This window comes from Dermochelys coriacea, chromosome 16 (assembly GCF_009764565.3).
Source record: "Dermochelys coriacea isolate rDerCor1 chromosome 16, rDerCor1.pri.v4, whole genome shotgun sequence".
NCBI classification, from domain to species: Eukaryota; Metazoa; Chordata; order Testudines; family Dermochelyidae; genus Dermochelys; species Dermochelys coriacea.
Genome location: NC_050083.1, coordinates 14894916 through 14918950, shown reverse-complemented (window position 1 = coordinate 14918950; position 24035 = coordinate 14894916). Strand labels below are relative to the sequence as shown.

General features: G+C 42.2%; 1 protein-coding gene across 6 annotated transcripts in view; it reads right to left on the bottom strand.

The window, feature by feature from the left end:
• Positions 1 to 24035, bottom strand: part of ABL1 (ABL proto-oncogene 1, non-receptor tyrosine kinase) — a 127185-nt gene that overhangs the window by 11814 nt on the left and 91336 nt on the right. For 3 of the 6 annotated variants that reach the window (XM_038374548.2, XM_043498620.1, XM_038374549.2), the window contains 5 exons: positions 16374 to 16547; positions 15294 to 15589; positions 7835 to 8107; positions 2070 to 2154; positions 1524 to 1701 (listed from right to left, as the gene is read on the bottom strand). In XM_038374548.2, coding sequence (XP_038230476.1) covers positions 1524 to 1701; positions 2070 to 2154; positions 7835 to 8107; positions 15294 to 15589; positions 16374 to 16547 — 1006 coding nt within the window. Of the gene's footprint in view, positions 1 to 1523; positions 1702 to 2069; positions 2155 to 7834; positions 8108 to 15293; positions 15590 to 16373; positions 16548 to 17345; positions 17437 to 18849; positions 18962 to 23144; positions 23310 to 24035 lie in introns of those variants that run through there. The other 3 variants (XM_038374551.2, XM_043498619.1, XM_043498618.1) reach the window with 3 other exon arrangements.

The following is a 24035-nucleotide window of genomic DNA, read 5'->3' as shown; positions in this document are numbered from 1 at the left end:
AAAAGTCGCTTGCAGAACTCAGAACTTTTAAAAAAAAAAATAGTACATTTTACCAAAGGCCCATTAAGCTGTCAGGCAGTGGTCTGATATCCCCATATCAGCGCTGATTTCTACCATGTTTGTCTAAATAATAACTCCTCTTTATAACCCCATTCCTACTCCTGCCTGATTCATTCAATGAGGTCACAGCCCATCATCTGAATCCATGGATGTGGACTGTGACAACACCCTTGAAATAACTGGGCAAGAGGATGCGAGGGGTGGCAGATTATAAGGAAGAAAACTTCTATTTTCTGAAGATATTTGGGTCATCAGCAATAATGGGAAATGAAGTGCAAGAGCATGCAAACAAACGGGATTCTGCAAAACATTTTGTAAAGTTCACTTGCTACATCTGGAGGGGACTACAATCTTACAACAGCGCAAATCGAAAACTCAAAACTCTGATGCTGCAAGTAGATGTTAACTTTGATCGACAGGAGCACGTGAACCCAGTTCTCATGCAGCATTGGAAATATGTCTTACAAGGAACCTTTAGCATTTCACACAAGATCCTCATATGAAGTCTCTATGAAGTCACATGTACAGATTTCATATTCAAGCTAATTGGGTGGGAAAGGTCACAACTGTGCCACGGAGAAGATTTTGTATTAAATAAAACAGCAAAGACTCTCAAGCCTCCATCCAGGCTGTCTCATTACATTGCTAGGAGGAGATTTCTTCAGACAAAGAATGCAAAGCACTAACCATAATTGCAGCACACTTAAAGGTCAAAATCTCCAGACTTTAAGACTGCAAAGATGCTTAATACAGAGACACACGCAATTCATGCAATAACGGAAAAGAATCGTCAAAGCAGATGAAAAAAAAGGAGGGGGACAAATCAAAGCACTATGAAAAGGCAGCAAGGTGGCTTTGCTGGGAACCCCAGTATGAGTATAGCAATGCCAACAGTTCTGGGGAAGAGGTCATTCTGCTGACCATTAGCTTAATAGGAATGAGAGATGATCTATTTCACAAAGAGCCATGATTTTTAGGAATCTCTGTACCTTTAAATGACAGAGGGGCCAATTTAACTACCTCACCTTACATGGCAATACCTTCACAGTATGTGTGGGTAAGAACGACCACCATGGCAGAATGGCCGTCTTGTAGAGTGTCTTCTACAGTGCTGTGTCCCAGATCAGAATGCAACACATCAAGGAGTTAGTTTCAGAGTAGCAGTCGTGTTAGTCTGTATTCGCAAAAAGAAAAGGAGTACTTGTGGCACCTTAGAGACCAACACATTTATTTGAGCATAAGCTTTCGTGAGCTACAGCTCACTTCATCGGATGCGTGAGCTGTAGCTCACGAAAGCTTATGCTCAAATAAATTTGTTAGTCTCTAAGGTGCCACAAGTACTCCTTTTCTTTTTTTCAAGGAGTTAGTGTAAGTGATGCACCTAGATCCCATATTGCTACACTCTGAAATTCAAGAGCTTTCTGGAGCTTGAGAAGTGGGCGAGCACTCAGTGTCATTCTTACCTGTGAATGAAGTTTTTCTTCTCCAGGTACTCCATAGCTGAGGAGATCTGAGTCGCCATGTACAGTAGCACCACAGCATTCACCTCCTGCCGGTTACACTCGCGCAGATAATCCAACAGATTCCCATAAGTCATGAACTCTGTGATGATGTAGAACGGAGGTTCCCGTGTACATACCCCTGTGGAACACAACATTTTAGAACACTGAGTTCCTTCTAGAACGTTTATGTCTGAAGATTCTACCCTTTGGGACATTTATAAGTGTGTGCGTGGGGAGGGGGGGGAGCTTAGAGAAGGAGGAGAGTTTCCTAAAAACTGGATAGCAATTTGTTTTTATATTTCCTGCTTTAGGCTCTTGCATCTTAAATGCAAGGAAGAAAAGATAATTAAAATCAAGTACTACTTTTACAAATTGTGAATTTTGCAAGAGAATAAGTGTCTGTATTTGAAGCCTTGGTACAGTAAGCAGCTTATCTGCTCCTTAACATCCATATCGCTGCACAAGGGTTTAATTCAAATCCCTTTGCTTGGCATTTCTATCACTTACCTAATAATTGCACCAAATTAGGATGCTTGATCTCCTTCATGACTGCGGCTTCTTTTAAGAACTCTTCTACCTCCATGGTGTCCTCCTGAATAGAAAAAGAAAAGCTTCAGCAAGGATAATATGCACAAGTTGGAAACAGATTTTAGCAGGTGGACTGAAGAATCACTGCAAACTGAAGGTGTAAGCTGAGACTGTCCCAAAAACTACAGTTCCTTACTGCAGTTGCATCACGCTGCTGGGTGGGGCTCGATCCTCTGTTTAACTGGTCTACTGTCATTCTTATACCATCAGCCTCTTTTGGCACAAAATAACTATTTCCCCTTTTGTGGTAGGCCCCTCTCCTGCGGGGAGTTTATCTGCTTAGAGAAGCCCATTTAGAGCTCCCATCTTTAGAAAAAGACTGATGGGACTTGCTGATGCCACAAGAAATAGTACTAGGGTGACAAGAGGTGAATGAGGCAAGAAGACAGATGAGAACAAAAGGCACAATGCTACACATGCAGATGCCTGAGGCTACCTGAATCCATTATGAACCACCATTTCAAGGACTCAGAGTCGTCTCTGTTGATTGGGTCAGTGACAACTGAGGTGGTTGCTTCACAACTGAAAAGGGCAGGTTTTATGGCTTATAAATTTGTTCCTGGCTTTTAGAGTCTAATCTGTGATGTAAATGTTCTGGCTAGATATTGTTGCATATTATTTGTTGAGTGTCATTAAGTTGCTCGCAATTATACAAAACAAAGGAAGATACTGTTTTTATTTGAAGGAATATATATTCCAAAACAAATGTGCACTGGAAGGCCAAAAGGTCATTTCGAAGTGGTTCAAAAATATATTTTTTATTACAACTAGTCTTTCTATATCAACGTTTCTTTCACTGGTGGATTAATGCTGATAGGCTTCATAGAAGAAGTGTTTTAAGGAGGGATTGCAAGGGATTTGCTGCTGCTGGTAAGGCTGATAACACGGGTATGGCTGATGCTGTAGACCTAACTGGTACTCTATTTCGTTGTTAGCACTGATAGTTCTATTCAAACAGTTTCACTCCATCATTTACTGTTCCTTTACGAATTGGTACTGTTTAATTGGCAGCTGTAGTTTCCTGACACTGTCAATACTACACAGCTGTGACGTTCTTGGGAACAGAAATTTAAACCATTTCCTTTGGCAAAGGAAATTGGGTTAATCAGAGTTTCAGAATGATCCTAAATACTTGTTTATCTAATGTTTGATATGTAAACTCCACTAGGATCATTCTGTACAGAAGATTGCAATTGTTCCTTTGTGTTAAATCTCTTATCCCTCAAAGAAAGAGGTAACAGAAAAGAAACAAACAGAGAATTACTGATTTGTTTAATGACAGGTTTCAGAGTAGCAGCCGTGTTAGTCTGTATTCGCAAAAAGAAAAGCAGTACTTGTGGCACCTTAGAGACTAACCAATTTATTAGAGCATAAGCTTTCGTGAGCTACAGCTCACTGCATCCGATGAAGTGAGCTGTAGCTCACGAAAACTTATGCTCTAATAAATTGCTTAGTCTCTAAGGTGCCACAAGTACTGCTTTTCTTTTTGATTTGTTTAAGAATCTAGTGCTCATGAAAGGTACCAGATTTATCCAATTTCAATTTCCAATTATATCACCCCACAGATCAGGTACAGCAGTGTCAGCAGCACGACACAGTAATATATCTCAACCTTGACCTTAAGAGATCACCTCCAAAGGTATCAGGGTAGCTAAGGCTGCATGACCAGTTCAAATCACTGGCTTCTCTGCTAAGGAAATGAACAAGGATTTCATTATGTCAGTCGTGATAGATGTAAACTAGATATCTCTGCACTATGAAAAGGACTGAGATGATCAGCTCATTTTCTAATGGGCCATGAAAGCGCCCTCACATGACAACAATGTTTAGTCATGATCAGCAGCAGGTTGGATTCAAACTAATGGCCTAGAAGTTAGAAAGCTTTGTCTCCAATTGCCAATCCATTCCCTGAGCTATCCTCTACCAATAACATTGTGTTTCTGTTATCTCAGATCTGTGTGTGACATTCCTATACCCAAGTACATGAAATAAGGAAAGTGCCTCGGCCTTAACTCCGAATTTTCTTGTTTTTAGTTAGCATGTGGCATCAAAACTATAACTTTATATTACAAACAGAACCCTTTTTGATCAATAGCAATGCTCACCATCAGTCCAGTTACTCCCTGAGAGGCTGCTCTGTAAGAACTAAACCTAGGAAAAAGAAAAGGAGTACCCGTGGCACCTTAGAGACTAACAAATTTATTAGAGCATAAGCTTTCGTGAGCTACAGCTCACTTCATCGGATGCATCCGATGAAGTGAGCTGTAGCTCACGAAAGCTTATGCTCTAATAAATTTGTTAGTCTCTAAGGTGCCACGGGTACTCCTTTTCTTTTTGCAAATACAGACTAACACGGCTGCTACTCCTAAACCTAGGAAGTGAGTTAGTGCTCTGTGAAAGGATATGACATTCCTCTCATTGCTTTAAAACTGATTCCAAACTGGAATAGCCAGCTCACTAGTGAGTATTCTTTCAACCCCAAACAACACTGGCTTCTGTTATTTTGGGGTCTTAAAATACTCAATACACCGGACATTCTGGCTAGGATACCTTGATTTTCCAGTGGAATATGTTAGTGGGAAATGCACAAGCACTAACAGATTATCTAGCACCATGCAATTATATGTGATAGAAGCACAGAACTCATCACTTTGGGCCCTTGTTTTCTCTCTGTATAAACTACCGTATATACTCATTCATAAGCAGATTTTTTTTTTTTTTTTTAGTAAATAAGGGAAGCACCAGTGAAGGGGGTCGGCTTATCAACGGATATAGAGCGGGAGAGGTGGGACACAGCCCCTCCCCACAACAGAGGGGGCAAGGAGAGGCAGCACAGCCAGCAGAGCCAGAATCTCTCCACTTCAGGCCACGCTGCGCTCCCCACAGCCTCTGAAGCAGCTGCAGTTCTGGGGCTGGCAGGCCGCAGCCATGCTGCCCCCAGAGCAGGCTGCGGCCGTGCTGCCCGGCCCACTGGAGCACACTGCGGCCGTGCCGCCCGGCCTACTCCACTGGAACAGACATCATCCCCTGGCTCTCCCCAGATAAGGTGGGAACGGATGGGATGGGGAGAGTGTGGGGGTCCCAGGCTAGGGGTGGGGTCATGTGCGGCTTGGTCACAGGGGTTACTCCCCTGACCCCCAGCTTCTCCCCCCACCTGTTGCTGTCCTGACCCGTCAGGGTAAACAGCTGGCACACCGGGACAGTTTGTTTACTTACGTTTACCTCCGTGCCTATGGACACTTGAGGCAAACAAACCATCTTGGCCCACCAGCAGCTTATCCTGATGGCCCGGGAGCCAAAGTTTGCTGACTCCTGAATTATAGGGTCGGCTTATGAATGGGTCATAATTTTCCATTTTTACTTATCCATCTTGGGGGGCGGTTTATAAACAAACCGGCTTATGATCGAGTATATGTCGTACTTGGTTCAGCAGGCTCTGAGCTACTCCTAACCAGTTTAAAGGAGGCTGGGTCACAAACGGGCTGCAGTGAGATGCAAGGAAAATAATTCATCAAGCACAAAGTATATCAGAAGAACCAAGGACATTTTTCCCCTAGTTTTTCTTTTCATTATTATTTCTAATATACAGATCTGGGGCATGGAGGGAGACAAGGAAAAGCAGGAGAGCTTTGGAAAATCGTCTCTTAAAGGACAATAAAACGAGTGCTTTGGGCTTCCCTAAAGAAGCCACTGAACACTTGGCTCCTCCTGCTGGCATTGGAATATAAGTGTGAGGTATTACAGTATTCCCTGAAACTTTGAAGATAGTCATAATCCCATCGGTCAGACAGTAGACTGATGGATTTAAAAGAAGGTGGATTCTGAATTTGCTTCTAAGTATGGTTTAGTGTGCATAATTTCAGATTACAGTGCTTCTTCAGTCTCTTTTAGGGTATTCAAACATTTCCCAGGGGAGAGTGCTGCTCTGGATTACATTAGGAACCATTTTCAGTCATAAAATATTTACTTGGCATATCTGAAAAAGTCATGGTCCTTATCAAGGTAGCTTTTTCTGATGCACAAACATGGAGATTTTATGGAATAATACACTGTTGCCTATGCTGCTAGAGGTTTTCATCAAAGCAAACAACAAAGGAATGCACAATTATTTGAGGTAAGGGGGAAAAACATCTTTGAAATGCCCCTTAACCCTCAAATACCACATCAGCAGCAAGATTGGAGATGGCTACAATAAACTCAGTGTTTCAGGAAAACAACTGGTGTCTCATTATTCCTTTAAATAGATATTTCATTCTGCTTGTCAAATCCCTTTCTAGCAACACTATGGGGTTTAAGGAAGAGTTCTTCCCAGCATTCTCCTCTGCAAACGAGATATAATCACACTTTAACACCAGGTGTCACTCTCTCCATATATAAAGAGGAAAGGGTACTTGAAGTGTTATTTTTCTTTGGATAAAACCAAGTGGGGAACAGTAACACTTATAACAGAGTGTTATAAAAAACAATTAAGTGCCCAAACGATCATCTTCTGAAACCATAACAACCCAGGAATACTCTGGTAGTCAGAATTCAAGGGGTTTAAAAAAAAAAAAAAAAAGAAAGATCACTTTCTCCAGGTCCAGGACACATTTTTATTCACAGACATAAAGCATATATACATTCCTCTCCATTTAATGATTTCCAACATGAAAGCTTTCATTTGTTATTGTTTCCGCACCAGCACACCACACTGCCACTCCAGCAATGATGGCATGGTTTGAAGCTCGCATTTGAATTCCTAATAGTAAGAGTTTACGCTATGTGGATGGAAGGCACTATGGGATCTCAATGCGCTTTCTTTTTTTGGTTTACAAAATCAAACCTCAATGTCTCTGTGAGCTAGGTAAGTATTATCCCCATTTCATGATGGGAAACCAAGGCATAGAGAGACTAAATAGCAGAGGCAGGAACAGAATCTGATTCTCTGACTTCCAGTCCAAGCCACTAAGAGTCTAATCTATTTTGGTTGTGGATACTTAATCCAGAAAGTTCCTTCCCCTCATCCTAAATCTTTTAACAGTGAACAGCTACTGAAATTCCTATTTTCTAGGTGCACAAGGAGCTCGTCTTTTGGGAAAGGCACATGATGTGACCAGAACAATGAAGGTATCTGAAGTACCAGTGAAGCATGATCTCTAATTACATTGCCCGTTTCACATCCCAAAGTAATCTTTACCAATTTGTGTCAGTTATGTGACACCTCACCTTTGCAGCTCTCCTTCCCAAAAATGCGAGAAACACACATATCCCAGGCTTTAGCCTGGTTACTGGACACAATAAAATCCTGCCTATATTACAAGTCGGAACAACATTGTAAGCAGCTTCCCTGACTTGGTTGAAATTGTTGTGTAGACTGAGCCGTGGAAAACAATACATAGAGCCCTGTGCAGATACAAAATCTGGTCTGTGGATATCCACAGATCTGTAGGGCTCTAACAATACAAATGGTCCAACTCTCACATAAACATTAAATAATTAGAAGAGGCTGACAAATTCACTTAATTAACAGCCACAGATGTTCTAGACCAGATGTAAGCAAAGGAAGGATTTCCAACAATTTGCATCATCTGACCCTGACGGAGGAAGACGGACAGAGATCACTATCCAATAGCCAGGCTTAAGAAGGGGTAGCATAAAACTTGTGTTCCAACTGGAAGGCTATGAATAGAAGCTTTAGTTCCTACCTTTAAGGTTTTCACAGCCACTGTAAGGTTATATTTCTTCCAGACTCCTTCATATACCTCTCCATATTGGCCCCCTCCAAGTTTGTGCTTCATGGTGATGTCAGTTCTCTCAATCTCCCACTTGTCATAGTTTGGAGACACTCCGTAGATAGTGGGCTTGTTACGCTTGGGTGCTGGGTAGTGTAGAGTGGTGATGAGCCCATCTGCTACAGTCGAGTGGTGATGGACCAACTCTGCCAAAGTGTTGAAGCGGCTCTCTGAGGAGACATACAGCTGAAAAGCAACCACGAGAGAGAGAGAGAGAGAGAGGGGGGGGTTCATTCACACAACACAAATATGGTATTGATAAAAAGGCTTTAACATGCAGACACATTATATTTTGCTTTCTTGATATTATAGTTTATTTTTGTTTTACTGTTGCTTACATTAGGTCTGCAGACACACCACCTCAAGCTGCCATCTGGTTAGATCTCACAAGCTAAGCAGAGTTGAGAAAGACCAACACTTGGACGAGAAAACCTCTGGTGCAGATGACTGAGCAGGCAATAGTCTTTCCTCTGAGTCAATATGGATCCAGTGGCCTTGAATAGTGTTGCGGATCACCCTGCTGCTGTTGGAAGTGCTCTCTTTCAAAGGAGGCCCTTGCCACTTGTGTTCATTTAAGATCCCATTCACTTTTCAGAAAAGTGGGATTGTTAGCCCCAATGTCCTGACCAAATTTCTACTTGGGTAATGACATTCTACCTGTCTAAATTCCCTTTGAAGTTTCAGTAGGACACCATATTCCTCTTCACTCTTGTGCTATGAGATTGTGTAGTGCTGCTGTGTGGCATTAAACAGCTGGGCTGTTCCAATCCAGTGATCGCTGCAGAGCAACAACACGCTTTCAGATTTGTCTGGATGAGAGATGCTACACAGATGTAAGATCATTGCCACTGAATGTGAGCCTTCTGTGGAACACGGTAACGGTATGCTGCACGTGCCTTTCTCTAGGTCTCTAACACATTTAGCAAGCTTGATACATTTTGAAACTTAAAAACCCCTTAATAATGCTGGGGAAGTGACTCAAGAGTAACACACTGCATTCCCAGTGTTCAAATTCCAACCCAACTCTATATTCCTTGGGCTCACAGAAGCTGGTAACATGGGAAAAGGATGCAGATAATCCCCAAAGTAGAGAGGGGGAACATTTCACTGCACCAGCATATTGGTCTGTGCTGGAAGCAACAGGCTGAAGGTGGCAGAATTCCTCTTTTCGATTGAAGGATGTAGCCTTGTCATGGAGCCAATTCAAAGCAGGAGGAGGAGCAGTAGTGTGCCTATCAGACAAGGGAGATGCATCTGCAGCAGGGAAGCTGAAGAGAATCAGATGGGGAAAGCGAGGCATAGCGTAGTCTCTAGTTTAAACCCTGCCAATCGCACTGTGCGGGCTCTGGCTTTCTGGATCTGTGTTTGGTTCAGTGCACCCAAGCAGGGGGAGGGCTGGGGACTGGAGATGACAGAATGTCTGTCTGAATGAGTTAGAAAAAGGTGTGAGAGGGAAGAGATCAGGAATAAGGAGAAGAGAAACCAGACACCAGTTGCATAAAATGAGGAAGCCTTATGGTGCAAGAGAAGCATTTCCCCAACCCCCCACCCCCAAATCTCATGACACACACAAATGGGTCAGCCAAATGGTTGAATACATATAGTAACCCTTAAGGTTCGTCACAATGGGCAGAAGCTTCCAGTGCTCCAGGGACTTATCTGAAACAATGCAAAAAAGGTAAAAGCTCAACCAGACACAGCATAACCCAGAGGGCAAAACTGAAATGTGTAATCTGCAGCGATGGCCCCATGTTCTGTCTGTCTGTCTCTGTACCACAGCATGAGTCACAAATACATTATGCTGTTGCAGCCCTTTGTATCTATTATCTTTCAGGCTAAACAAGAATTACAGGAGTCTTGTCCTCTGTAAAGTTTCTGGGAAATGTAACATCTATGCAAAATTTGGAGCCTAGAAGATAACTGTGCTGTAGGGACACCCTCCTCCACTGATATGGGGCCATAATCCTTGTCTAAAATGGCATTTCCTCTGAGGAAAATACCCTTTGAGCTATTGGAAGAGAGGCATACATGCATGCCCAACTGCTAGTCTTTCTATAAAACCACTTGAACTGAAGCCACAAAATTAACCGTTCAGGGATAACAATGACTAATGGACGCATATAGACATTCTGAGCTGGGGAGTTTTGCACAATGAACTGTGGAGATCTACATTCCCTTATTCTTCCTTTTCTTTAGCTGCCTTTGCCATTGGTAAGGCTCATGCAGGAAGTTTGCATCTATAGAAGGTAGAGTTGGCTCAAAAAGGGACATTTTCTAACCCCCTACAAAAGTCAAGACAACTTTCTTCAGTGAAGTGTGAAAAAACCTTCATAATAGAAGAGGTGAAAGCACTTTTAGCCCACACAGAGAAAAATGAACTGACATAAATGATGCAATGCAGCATAGCAAGAAACAGGTAGCTGTTAGTGGAGCAGCCTAGTTGGACTAGGACTCCTTTATCAACTATTCCAAGCTACTACAACCACTGTTTTAAGCAGATAGTATCTGTATGAAAGCAACTTCTCCTCCGATACTAACCGTTCAGATACCACATTAATGGGTGCAACAAAGAATGTAATTAGACGATAGTTCAAGATCCCTCTGGCATACAATGTGCCGATATTCATTTGCATTAAAAAACAGTGATCTTGGTCTTGTACGTTGGTTTTCATTTCACAGTCTCAAAGCACTTTATATATAGGATTTGAACTGCACAATATTCCTGTGTGGCAGATAATATGCCCATTTTACATTTCTACTGGAATTGGGTTTTGGAAAATATTGTTTTTAATTAATCTAAATTTTAGGCCAAATTGGATCGTACTGTGTTTCTTTACATCCAGATGGGGAAAGTGAAGTTAAAATGACTTCCCAACTGTCACACAGAGAGTCCACAGCAAAGCAGGAAACAGATCTTCAGATTCCTCTGTCCTCAGCTCAGACCCCAAGACCACACTTCCTCACTTTTTTGCATGCACAAAATTTACTATTCATGAATGGATCCCCAAAAAAACTTCACTGTACAACTTTTCTGTAGACAGGGCTTTTCTATCCTCTTGATGCTCAAATCCTAAATTCAATCCTGAATGCCTTACTTCCCATCAGCACTAATGGAAACCAGAATTATGCTGATGTGTTCAAATCTACATCTGGAATTTGTGGCATGCATAAGAAGAAAATGAAACAAACAGCAGCTACGAATGCCTATGCTATGCAATAAACCACATAAACATTCTGACCAAATATTCATGGCTACCTCTCTCTTCCTCAGACCTCTTTCCCCAAATATTCACCCAACCTGTTTGTCAAAGAAATTGCACCAGGGACCCTCTGTTGCTGCTGACAGCAGTCCTTGTATCGACATAATGGATTATAGGCTTCTGCAATGTGTAGGGTCACATGGAACATTAATATAAATTGTTTACTGGCTGCACTGCTGATACGCTGCCCAGGCAATTCGTGTAGATCCTCAGACAACCTGTGATGCTGGCCCTGCTTCAAGGGTCTCCTGTCTGTTCTGCCTGCACAGATTAGCTGCCCTTCTGCAGCTTCTGTCAACAAGCTGCATTCCCTTCTCTGCTATGGCTTTTTAACATTCACCCACTCCCAGGAAAGTCTCAATGGATTCCAGGGCCGAACCCCCCTCCCCTGCTTTCTGATGCATACTTAACCTCAACAGATATCATCCACAACTGCAAAACCCAGATTAAAATATATAAATACCACCACAAAAGGAAAAGTGCACAGATAGCCATGATAAAAGCATCAGGGTTTCAGTGATGGGTTTCCATCAAAGTCACTCACGGGAAGTCCAAGAGGAAACAGAGAGAACCATACAAGATGCACAGTCCTGTGACCCTATATGCTGAGAATGACAAGATTTTAAAGCCAGCTCGACAATGCTGTTTGTTTGATTTGGTTATTGCATAGGAGGACTTGGCCTCAAGTGCAACCAAACTAGGAAACTCAAACTCTCTGGAGTACGGAAGGGGCTGAACCTGGCTGCTCTGGGCCAATCAGCCAAGAAGGGACATTTTTAATACCTACCTTAAAGTAAAGTAGATGTGGTCTGGGTGAAGATGAGCTAGTGAAGTGGGAAGTAAAAAGAAAACTTCTTGAAGATCTTATTTTCTAAGCTGTTGAACACCAGTGGGTTTGATTTAAATGGTGTTAAAATTAAAAAGTAGTCATTTCTATCTGACCCTTTCCTATACCCTTCCATTTTCCTTTGGAAAAAAGGATGAATAAAAGCTGTGCTATGCAAGGCACATTTTTATGCCAAGCAGCAGTTGTTCAAACACATTTTTGTCATACCTCCTTCTCCTGACACTGTGTTCACTCAGTCTCAGGATATGATCCCACCACCGCCATTCATCCTAACTGTGGCACTTGCAGTATTAAATTCCTCAGATGGACTGACTAATGATACAGCAAGCTGAGAAGGCCCCAGATGCCCAGAGAGCTGAGGGGAAGGGCTTTGCCATTTGCTTTTTCTTTAGGAGAGAGATGATTTACTGCAGAGTAGTTAATACAGTTTGATACCCAGCAGTTCAGAATGCAAGCGTCTGGCCTGGCCAGTCCAGTATTTCACTTGATAAGGACTTGGACATTAGCTCTGTCCCTGGTAGAGACCACATTACCTTCTCCCCTCCCCCGCCATAGCTTTTGGATTTCATGTGACTGTCAGCTACAGGTTTGTTTTAATTAATTCTACTTGTCTGTGCCTATTCTCAACAATGTTGATTAGAACAACTCTGGGGAAAAGAAACCATTAACCTGTGTAGTATAGATTTGAGCTGACTACCTGAGCTCTGCTTGACTGTTTCCTGGAATAAATAGCACTGCCAAGATGCAAGCTTCCAAGTACCAAATCCTTAAAATGCTACAATGGGCATTGCGTGGCATGACATCTTGCAGTTAACTGGTCATGGAGCTATGCTCATTTACAACGTATGAGGATCTGGCTCAATATCTTCATAAGCAAGCAACACACATCCCGAATACCAATTTGGAAAGAAGCAACATTAAACTTCTAGACACAGAGAAAGGATAATATTCCCGACCATCCTTTAACTTTCTTAAGCAGGCTTGTCTATATGAACACTTAGGGTATGTCTATACTGCATACTAACCGCAGGCTCAGACTCAGGTTGGAGCCCAAGTCCCACTTCTGTCCAAACACGAACACGAAGGACCCAGATTCTAGGACACTATGGAAAGTGGTGAAGATCAGAGCCCGAGTCCCTCTGTGATTCTGGTCCAAGCCCCATCATTTTGCAGTGTGGACACAATTCAAGCCGCAGACCTGAGTCAGAAGGCCTGAAAAGTGTAGTATGGACACATTAGCAGGGCTGACACACCCAGGTCCAGCAACTATAACTCAGGTTTACAATGCAGTGTGGACGCTCAAGTGTGGGCTTGGAAATACTGAGTTTATAAGCCTATTTCCACAGACCCAGGCTTACAATGCAGTGTAGACATATCCTTAGTTCTACAGTAGGGGACATAAATCTACCTCGCAAGAGCCTGCCATGCAATAAAAAAGTTCCTAGTATGCTTTAACCTACTCCCATTTCAAAGCGTGGTAGATCAAAGAATGCTACAGAACTTTTAGTGCATGGCAGCAAGGATCCACATGGACACATAGCGAGCGGCAGGCTAGTCTGAAATAGATTGAAACCCCAGCTTGCCACAAACAGTGTTGTATAGATAAACTCTAAGTACATAACACAGACCATTTCACTTTGCTAATTTCAACCATGTGGAGCCTGGCTGCATCCTGAATGAGAGAAGAGCAGGGGGAAAAGGAAAAGACCACAGTACCTATACATTGCCTTGACAAACCCTTACAACATTACCCTAATTACAAAGCTTTTAATTAAAGCTGCAAAGAAGCATTTTCATTACAGAACATTTGCTTTTCTATAAGCTTCTTTCATACTTGAAGCGTCTTAAATGGTTTTACATAGTGATGAGTTAGACAAATAGAGAAGCCATTAAGTACTCAACATTGCAGAAAGAGAGTTTGTTTTACTGACCTGAGCTTGCACCAGTGAAATCAGAGAGAGTTTTGCCATTGATGTCAATGGGATCAGGCCCTTACTGGGCAAAGGAACGCTGGCCTGGTCCAGGACCATGGGACTCCTTGTGGCTGATTTTTTAAAATTTATGTATTTTTAAATGGCAAGGGATCTTTAAACTACTAGATGTTGGCAGAAAGGGCCTCATGGAGAACAGCAATAGCCATGCCCCCCAAGCCATATTGCAACATCCAATTTAGATTGGATTTAAAGAAACACTGCACGATCCAATAGGGTTTAAAATTTAGATTAATTAAAAACAACATTTTCCAAACCCCAATGCCAGTAGAAATGTTTTGATGAAATTCAAACAAAAACCTAAGGAAAATGATACTTTAAAACAAACATTTCCCTGCAGCATTCACAAGCTGATTACAGTAGCACTTGCTAGTGCACAAAAACCTGAAAGTGAATGAGATGAGAAACTGGCCAATACAAAAGTGAAACTACAGTGCTAAACCTTCCTTTCATTATCCAAGATGAAATGAAGAAGAGAAGGCAAAAAGCAACAAACAATGATAGCACATTTAGTGGGTGTTGTAGCTGTATTGGACCTGGAATATCAGAAAGACACAGTGGGTTATCAGAACAACTTTTGTTGGTGAGAGAGACAAGTATTCGAACTTACAAAGAGCTCTTCTTCAGGTCTGGGATTCCCAGTTTGTTTAAAAGCATCATTTAACCAGGATTTCCAGACCCAAAGAAGAGCTCTGTGTAAGCTTGAAAGCTTGTCTCTCTTGCCAACAGAAGTGGGTCCAATAAAAAAAGATATTGCCTCACCCACCTTGTTTCTGTAATGATAGAACATGATAGCTTTACAATTATTTTGGTTCCAATAACCTGAAGTGTTGTTAGTAACATAGATAAAGAGACTATTTTTAAAAGACATTACTTTTAACTTGACAGTGTCCTTTTAAGCCCAAATTATGCTACTTGAACCTCTGGGGCAAAATTCATTCCTGGTATAACTCCACTAAAGACATTAATGGAGTTACATCAGAATTAATCTGGCCCAAGGTTTTCACGATTGAGACATACCAACACCTGTTAAGGGTTTGTTAAAAGGAGACATTTTCCCAAAGCTCTGCTGACAAATGGTTATATCATCATCTGAAGTGCTCTTTGTTTAGATGTTGTAGGTCCGTATCTAGGATCTGATTCTACTCCTGCTGAAGTCAAAGGCAAACCCTCAGTTGACTTCAGTGGGAGCTGTACTGGGCCCTTTCTACATCAAGCAGTTGAAGTGGACCAGAATAGTTTTTCCTTTGCAATTTGTGAGGTTTAACTCTTACCTTTCCATCAGATGCAGTGTTTATCCTGTAGTGGTACACCCTTCCCTCGTATCTCAGTGATATAGACCTCTGTCCTGGGCTGCTCTCACTCTCTCGCACCAGAAAGCTGCCATTGATTCCGCTGCTCAGCAGGTACTCAGCGGCATTGCGCGATACTGGTCCATGGTACCAGGAATGTTTCTCCAAACTATTCACTGGGGTGATGTAGTTACTTGGTACCCAGCCCTGCCCATTCTTGGTTTGGGCCTCACACCATTCCCCGTTATGATTGTAGCCCAAGACACGGAGCTTTTCACCTTCACATAAAAACAAAATATAATTAGACATGGCAAACCTGGGATCCGAGAGTAAAGCTACGTGCCTTCTGGCTCACACATCGCCATCCAAAGTTCTGCAATGAGAACATATGCACTAATTCAGCAGAGAACTTAGGCATGTGTGTGCCTTTAAACACAAGTATATCCATCTAAGCCAATGGGACTACTCACATGTTTAAAGTTACATATGTGCTTAAATGCCTTGGTAGATTTAAAGGCCTAAAGTTAACAACTCTCTTGCTAATGCATGAACCAGAATAGAATCCAGCAAACTCTACCTGAGCTACATTGGCTCTGCAGGGCTAACAGGTGGGAGAAAAAGGAGTAAAAACTTATTGATTAGCAAGGCAAGCAGATGTGGTTTCAAATACACGCATGGTGTAGAACCTCTGAGTAAGAAGGAAATATTTTTATATAGTCACTTTTCAGAGAAGGGCTGCATTTTAATGAAATAGTTATAAAGCTACAGACCATACTGTAAAAAGTACTTTAAAACTACAGTTAATGTTTAATTCAGCTTTAAATCCTGGCTTCCATCGAAGGGCTTAATTTTAGTATATAATTTTCTTCCCCCAATCCACACTTTAAGCAGACTATCCCATTTAAAAGGCTCTTTCCTTGTGCCTTCATTTGTTTTAGGACAATTTCCACTACAATGGTTACACTGACACGTTTCATAGGAATTATGAACTCAAATATTCCTGATTTCATTTTCTTGTTCCTTGTCACAGATGCTCTAAAGCACCCCCTGGAGATCTCTTACCTTTAGTTATGCTGAGAGTATTGTCCCCACTCGCCACAAAATCATATAGTGCAACAAAAAGATTGGGGTCATTTTCACTTGGACCAGACAGGAGGTTTTCCTTGGAGTTCCAACGGGCTGCTTCACTCAGACCCTGGGGCTCAAAATCGGATACTACTGGCCTCTGAAGGGCTTCTGGAGGAGAAGAGAAAAAAAGATAAAAGGAAAAAAATAGGTTCAATCTTGCAGATAAAAGCCATCTGTTTTTTGCACCCATTATGAGTTTCTCGTTTATTTCATTTCTTGACATCTGTGGTCCTCATGTACATGGGCTGAGGGCAAAAATGGTCATTCCTTAATACAAATCTTATGGAGCATATGGAGCACTCTCACTCCAAAGCTTTGTGCAATAGGGTCCCCACATTCTTTTCTGTAACATGCATTTTCCCTGCCTTCCAAAGGCATGGTGAAGAGAGAAGACATCTTTTCTATCTCTCAATAAATTTCTGTTCACGTAGCCTGCCTGCTGCTTTGCAAGTCATAGAATCATAGGACTGGAAGGGACCTCAAGAGGTCATCTAGTCCAGTCCCTTGCACTCATAGCAGGACAAAGTATTATCTAGACCAGTGCTACTCAAAGTGGTGGTCCGGTCCACAAGCCACTGGCTACTGGTCTGCACGCACATTGGAAAAAAAATTGCTGGTCCCCCTCATCAGATAGCTTGAGAAGCACTGATCTAGACCATCCCTGACAGGTGTTTGTCTTGGCTCAAATACCTACCGGATGTCAGATTGATTGATTTATTTAATTTTTTTTAAGAACAAAAAGGTAAATCTGCTAATTTTTTCTAACAAATAAAAAACATCAAAGATCCCAAATCATAATAAAACACACAGGACAATGATTATGGGGCACAGTATACCAAGGTTACAATTACAAATACTTCTACTTTAAAACAAATTATAAATTACCCTCCCTCTTCATTATTTTACCTAACAAGTTCAGAGTAGAAGGCTGTGTTTCCCCCGACAGCAGCTGGTGACATGCACAGAGCAGAGATGGGAACATTTTTCTTTCACTCTTTGCACATTTGTAAGTGTCTGTGATGCCTTCAGCTGCCTCAAGGGAAAGATTCCCGACAGCTGATCTTCACAATGAAAACTGAGTTTCAAGGCCCCCTGTATGAAGTGGCACATTATACTGCTAGTATTCAATAGAAAGAGCAACCCAAAATTTCAAGCTAGTCCAAACATAGCAGAGAACTTTCAAGCTGCTGCAAACTTCTACCACCTATTGTAGAATGGATTAGTTCAGCATACACCCAACCTCACCCCTGCTGCCACAAATTAGTTCCAAGCCTTTCTTTCTGGGGTTCACGCTGCAGCAGAGTGGAGGGGGCGTATCAGGCCAGGAGTATACCACAAACTTTTGCCAGTACAATAATGTCAGTTAGGGGTGTGATTCTTCATGACATTTTTATACCAGCAAAAAGCCCTACTATAGATGCAATTATACAGCAAAAAAGTCCTTCTGACAGTATTGTTTATTTTGGTTGAGGAACTAGTATAAACTATACTGGTAAACCCTTTCTAGGGTACAGCAGGCCTTGGAGTTGAGCTCCAGCTGGGTGATGCCCAAGACAAGGATGGGGAGTACAATGCCCTTGATCTGGAGAAAACTGTTCTACGTTTCCAAGAAAATACCAGTTCTCACATCCTCCCTGGCTCCCTTTTGTGATGCAGGAAGCTCCAAGAAATCTTTTGTTCAGGTCCCCTTCCCTGCTCAGTAATGATCATGGATTGACCATTACTACTACAGCCAGCTGGAGTTTCTCAGATGCAAGTGGGGAATAGTAATTTGGGAATCACTCCAAACTTTTAGAAACATGATTTTGAAACAAGCTGGGAGCTATTTACAAAATGAACCAACACTAGTGGAAACGAAGGTTTCAAACTCTGTGTAGAGGGGATACTACATACGAGTGGGGCGTGAATGTGCTGTGACTGTTATTACATTGGAGAATGGCTAAAATCCAGACTTCACTAAGTTAGGTCTGCTTGCTTTAGAGTATGTGGAGATAAAGTTATTCAACAACTGACAAAAAATCAGTAACCTCAGCATGTTGGTGCAAGTCAGCAAGATAGATACATACATGCTCAGAGTCTGTAGTATTAACACAATTTCTTATAATCATTTGGACTGGTTAAATTCAAAGATATCTGTACACCTAATTAAGCCTACTTTCTTAGCCAAAAACTTGCTATTGGGAAGTATATTTATATAGCAGATCAAGAAGTCAAATAATATTGGTTCACAAAAGAAAAAATATAAAATGCTAAAAGGTCAAAAAACAACTGAGAAATTTAGAAAAAGCATATCTGAAGCCCTGTTTTTCCTTCCTTTTTGTGTAATGCTGATATATATTTTAATGCTCCAGGCCTGCTTTAATAGGGACAATAAAGGAAGAAACAGAAAATTAAGCTATAATCATTTTACCATGAAAATACTTTAATCTTGTCAAGCCCATTAAGCTCCCCTTATCAAACTCAGGGTGCTGCACTGATTAGAGTTACTCCAAAGTGAGTTACATCGTCAGACTGGTAAACACCTGGAATAAACAGACAGCAAACAGCTGGAGGTGACTGATACACATCATCAGTAAGAAGAGGTTCCATGATGAAAGAGCTGCTCCCCCCAAATATGGTGCAAGCAGTGCAATTTATGCTGTGGGATGTACCATAACCTCAGATAGGAAGGAAAATGCCTCCCACTAGGGACTGTTCAACAGGAAGGCAGGAAATCCAAGGTAGTTTCACCTCCAATTAGAATGTGACTGAGGCCTAGCAGGGGATTTGCTCGGGCCTGTCCATGAATCAGGATACTGGAGTGAGGCTACAGTGCCCCACAAAAGTCTTGCTCTCAGCCCCAGTCCACAGTGATGTCAAAACTGATTCTTTATGTATAGAAAAGGAGTACTTGTGGCACCTTAGAGACTAAAATTTATTTGAGCATAAGCTTTCGTGAGCTAGAGGCTCACTTCATCGGATATAGTCAGTGGAAAATACAATGGGGAGATTTATATACACACACAGAGAACATGAAACAATGGGTTTTATCATACACACTGTAAGGAGAGTGATCACTTAAAACGAGCTATTACCAGCAGGAAAGGGGGGGGGAGGAAGAAAACCTTTTGTGGTGATAATCAAGGTGGGCCATTTCTGGCAGTTGACAAGAATGTCTGAGGAACAGTGGAGGGTGGGTGGGGGGGAATAACATGGGGAAATAGTTTTACTTTGTGTAATGACTGGTTGGGGTCCACTCCCAGTCTCTATTCAAGCCTAAGTTAATTGTATCCAGTTTGCAAATTAATTCCAATTCAGCAGTCTCTCATTGGAGTCTGTTTTTGAAGTTTTTTTTGTTGAAGAATTGCCATTTTTAGGTCTCAGAGTAGCAGCCGTGTTAGTCTGTATTTGCAAAAAGAAAGGGAGTACTTGTGGCACCTTAGAGACTAACCAATTTATTTGGGCATAAGCTTAGATTGTCCTATCTCGGGGCCTCTCTTTTTGCCCCTCCACCCCCACAAACATGATACCGTTCTGTGGTGACCTAGAATCCTATTTTCAACGTCTCCGACTCAAGGAATATTTCCAACACACCTCTGAACAACATACTAACCCACAGAGACCTTCCTACCAACAATACAAAAAGAAGGATTCTGGGTGGACTCCTCCTGAAGGTCGAAAAAACAGACTGGACTTTTACATAGAGTACTTCTGCCGACATGCATGGGCTGAAATTGGGGAAAAGCAGCATCACTTGCCCCATAACTTCAGCCGTGCAAAACACAATGCCATCCACAGCCTCAGAAACAACTCTGACATCATAATCAAAAAGGACAAAGGAGGTGCTGTCGTCATCATGAATAGGTCAGAATATGAACAAGAAGCTACTAGGCAGCTCTCCAACACCACTTTCTACAAGCCATTACCCTCTGATCCCACTGAGGGTTACCAAAAGAAACTACACCATTTGCTCAAGAAACTCCCTGAAAAAACACAAGAACAAATCCGCGCAGACACACCCCTGAAACCCCAACCTGGAGTATTCTATCTGCTACCCAAGATCCATAAACCTGGAAATCCTGGAAGCCCCATCATCTCAGGCATTGGCACCCTGACAGCAGGATTGTCTGGCTATGTAGACTTCCTCCTCAGGCCCTATGCTACCAGCACTCCCAGCTATCTTTGAGACACCACTGACTTCCTGAGGAAACTACAGTCCATCGATGATCTTCCTAAAAATACCATCCTAGCCACTATGGATGTAGAAGCCCTCTACACCAACATTACACACAAAGATGGACTACAAGCAGTCAGGAACAGTATCCCCAAAAATGTCACGGCTAACCTGGTGGCTGAACTTTGTGACTTTGTCCTCACCCATAACTATTTCACATTTGGGGACAACGTATACCTTCAAATCAGCAGCACTGCGATGGGTATCCGCATGGCCCCACAGTATGCCAACATTTTTATGGCTGACTTAGAACAACGCTTCCTCGGCTCTCGCCCCCTAATGCCCCTACTCTATTTGCACTACATTAATGACATCTTCATCATCTGGACCCATGGAAAAGAAGCCCTTGAGGAATTCCACCATGATTTCAACAATTTCCATCCCACCATCAACCTCAGCCTGGACCAGTCCACACAAGAGATCCACTTCCTGGACACTACGGTGCTAATAAGCGATGGTCACATAAACACCACCCTATACCGGAAATCTACTGACCGCTATTCCTACCAACATGCCTCCAGCTTTCACCCAGATCACACCACACGATCCATTGTCTACAGCCAAGCTCTACAATACAACCGCATTTGCTCCAACCCCTCAGACAGAGACAAACACTTACAAGATCTCTATCAAGCATTCTTACAACTACAATACCCACCTGCTGAAGTGAAGGAACAGATTGACAGAGTCAGAAGAGTACCCAGAAGTCACCTGCTACAGGACAAGCCCAACAAAGAAAACAACAGAACGTCACTAGCCATCACCTTCAGCCCCCAACTAAAACCTCTCCAACGCATCATCAAGGATCTACAACCTATCCTGAAGGACGACCCATCACTCTCACAGATCTTGGGAGACAGGCCAGTCCTTGCTTACAGACAGCCCCCCAACCTTAAGCAAATACTCACCAGCAACCACAAACCACACAACAGAACCACTAACCCAGGAACCTATCCTTGCAACAAAGCCTGTTGCCAACTCTTTCCACATATCTATTCAGGAGACACCATCATAGGGCCTAATCACATCAGCCACACCATTTGAGGCTCGTTTACCTGCGCATCTACCAATGTGATATATGCCATCATGTGCCAGCAATGCCCCTCTGCCATGTACATTGGTCAAACTGGACAGTCTCTACGTAAAAGAATAAATGGACACAAATCATATGTAAAGAATTATAACATTCAAAAACCAGTTGGAGAACACCTCAATCTCTTTGGTCACTTGATTACAGACCTAAAAGTGGCAATTCTTCAACAAAAAACTTCAGAAACAGACTTCAACAAGAGACTGCTGAATTGGAATTAATTTGCAAACTGAATACAATTAACTTAGGCTTGAATAGAGACTGGGAGTGGATGGGTCATTACATAAAGTACAACTATTTCCCCATGTTAATCCCCCCCCCCCCCCAGCACCCTCCACTGTTCCTCAGACGTTCTTGGCAACTGCCAGAAATGGCCCTCCTTGATTATCACCACAAAAGGTTTTCTTCCTTCCCCTTACCCCCTTCCTGCTGGTAATAGCTTATCTTAAGTGATTACTTTCCTTACAGTGTGTATGATAAAACCCATTGTTTCATGTTCTCTGTGTGTTATATAAATCTCCCCACTGTATTTTCCACTGAATGCATCCGATGAAGTGAGCTCTAGCTCACGAAAGCTTATGCTCAAATAAATTTGTTAGTCTCTAAGGTGCCACAAGTACTCCTTTTCTTTTTGCGAATACAGACTAACACGGCTGCTACTCTGAAATTTGACTCATTAGCTATCAGAACTTTACAATGGGAGACACACAGAGCACACAAACAAATGAAACTCCTATTCAAGAACATTGGGGCTAACTTACTAAGGAATAGCTGAAAGAAATATAAGACAAAGCTAATAGGCTTCAACTATCCATACCTGACACAGAGATGGGCATATCCTGTCTGGACTTCTGAACGTCTAAAAACTCTCTCTGCAATACAATGTTATGTTCTGATACTCAGTGTAGCACAACCTATTCACATTCTCTCCTATTGGGGCTTAAAATCAAAACAAAATAGTTCTCTGTCAGAGTCACTCAGGCTTCTGCTTCTACTAGGGTGTGCAGCAGAAGTAAAAGTCCTATCAGCACCACTCTGTCACTCTCCCTTTTCCTTAATGATTTCGTTTACTCTCTCTCTCTCTGCTCCCTTGTTGACAGTGGCCTTTATCTTGTCTTGCTTGCTGCTCCCTACACTTGGAACAATCACCTTCTTTTTACCTTGGTTTCCATCTCTTGGAAATGCCAGCTCCAACTGTACAGCAAAATCTCTTAAATATCCACACTGTACCTCTCCAAGTAAGGTAACATCTTGCGGCACTGACTACATCTCACTGTATTTGTAAAGCACTGAGCCCTCTTTTCAGTCACAAACATTCTGGGCTAGAACCAATGATGGGAGGAGAAAAACTTTAAAACGCATTACCAAGCCATTCAGCCAGCCAGATCCCTCCATAACTTACCTCTGCCATGATGCAGGCTGAATGCTGTCAGCTGCCAACGACAAGGCAGGTGGTGAGTTGAGATTACTGCTTCTTCTGCAAGAACTCACTTTACTGCTACCTTGCTGTCCCCGGGTGCTCCAAGCGCTCCCATTTTTCTTTTCATTCATCAGTGGTGTCCTGTCATAGACCTACGTGATAAATTCTCTGGGGTAGGAGCTCTCTTTTATTATTACCTATCCGTACAGTGTTCCGCACGGTGATGCCTGATTCTTGCCTGTGGTCCCTAGGCTCTACTGTAGGACAAATCTCCACTGTGATCAACAACATGGCTACTTGCTTCTTTATAGCACACTTGTACTGGGGTAGATGCCCACATACAAACTAAATATATAACAGTTGCTACAGTTCTTTTGAGTCAGATATTTGGTGAAATACTTTCCTCATCTCTTCTAAAAGAACTCCCTCTCTCACATAGCATTCATTCATGTTAGTGCACTAAAAGATCTAGTAGGCATAGCAGTCTCGTTAATTACTGCTTACTTCAGGTAGAGAGTCACTTTTAGAGACCATATATAAAAAAAGTTCTTGAATGCAAAGAATTCCGGTCTAGACCAAAGTGAGCAGATTTCCTTAATAATTAAAGCACGGGGCTGGAAAACAAAAGGCAAAGCACAGCATTATAACAAGCATCCAAGGCTGACACCTGGGCAGACCCTTGGGGAGGAAGAGACCTCACATCTTCCAACAAAACAAACATCCCATGGACTTCCAAAGTCTGGCACTTTTTCACCTGGTCATATGAGTGAAGGAGTAGCTGGAGGACACAGAATAGATTAATAATCTCCTTGTGTCACACTGTCAATCAATCTGAAGGGTTCCTTCTCTCCCCGACTCCCCAAAAACTTCTAC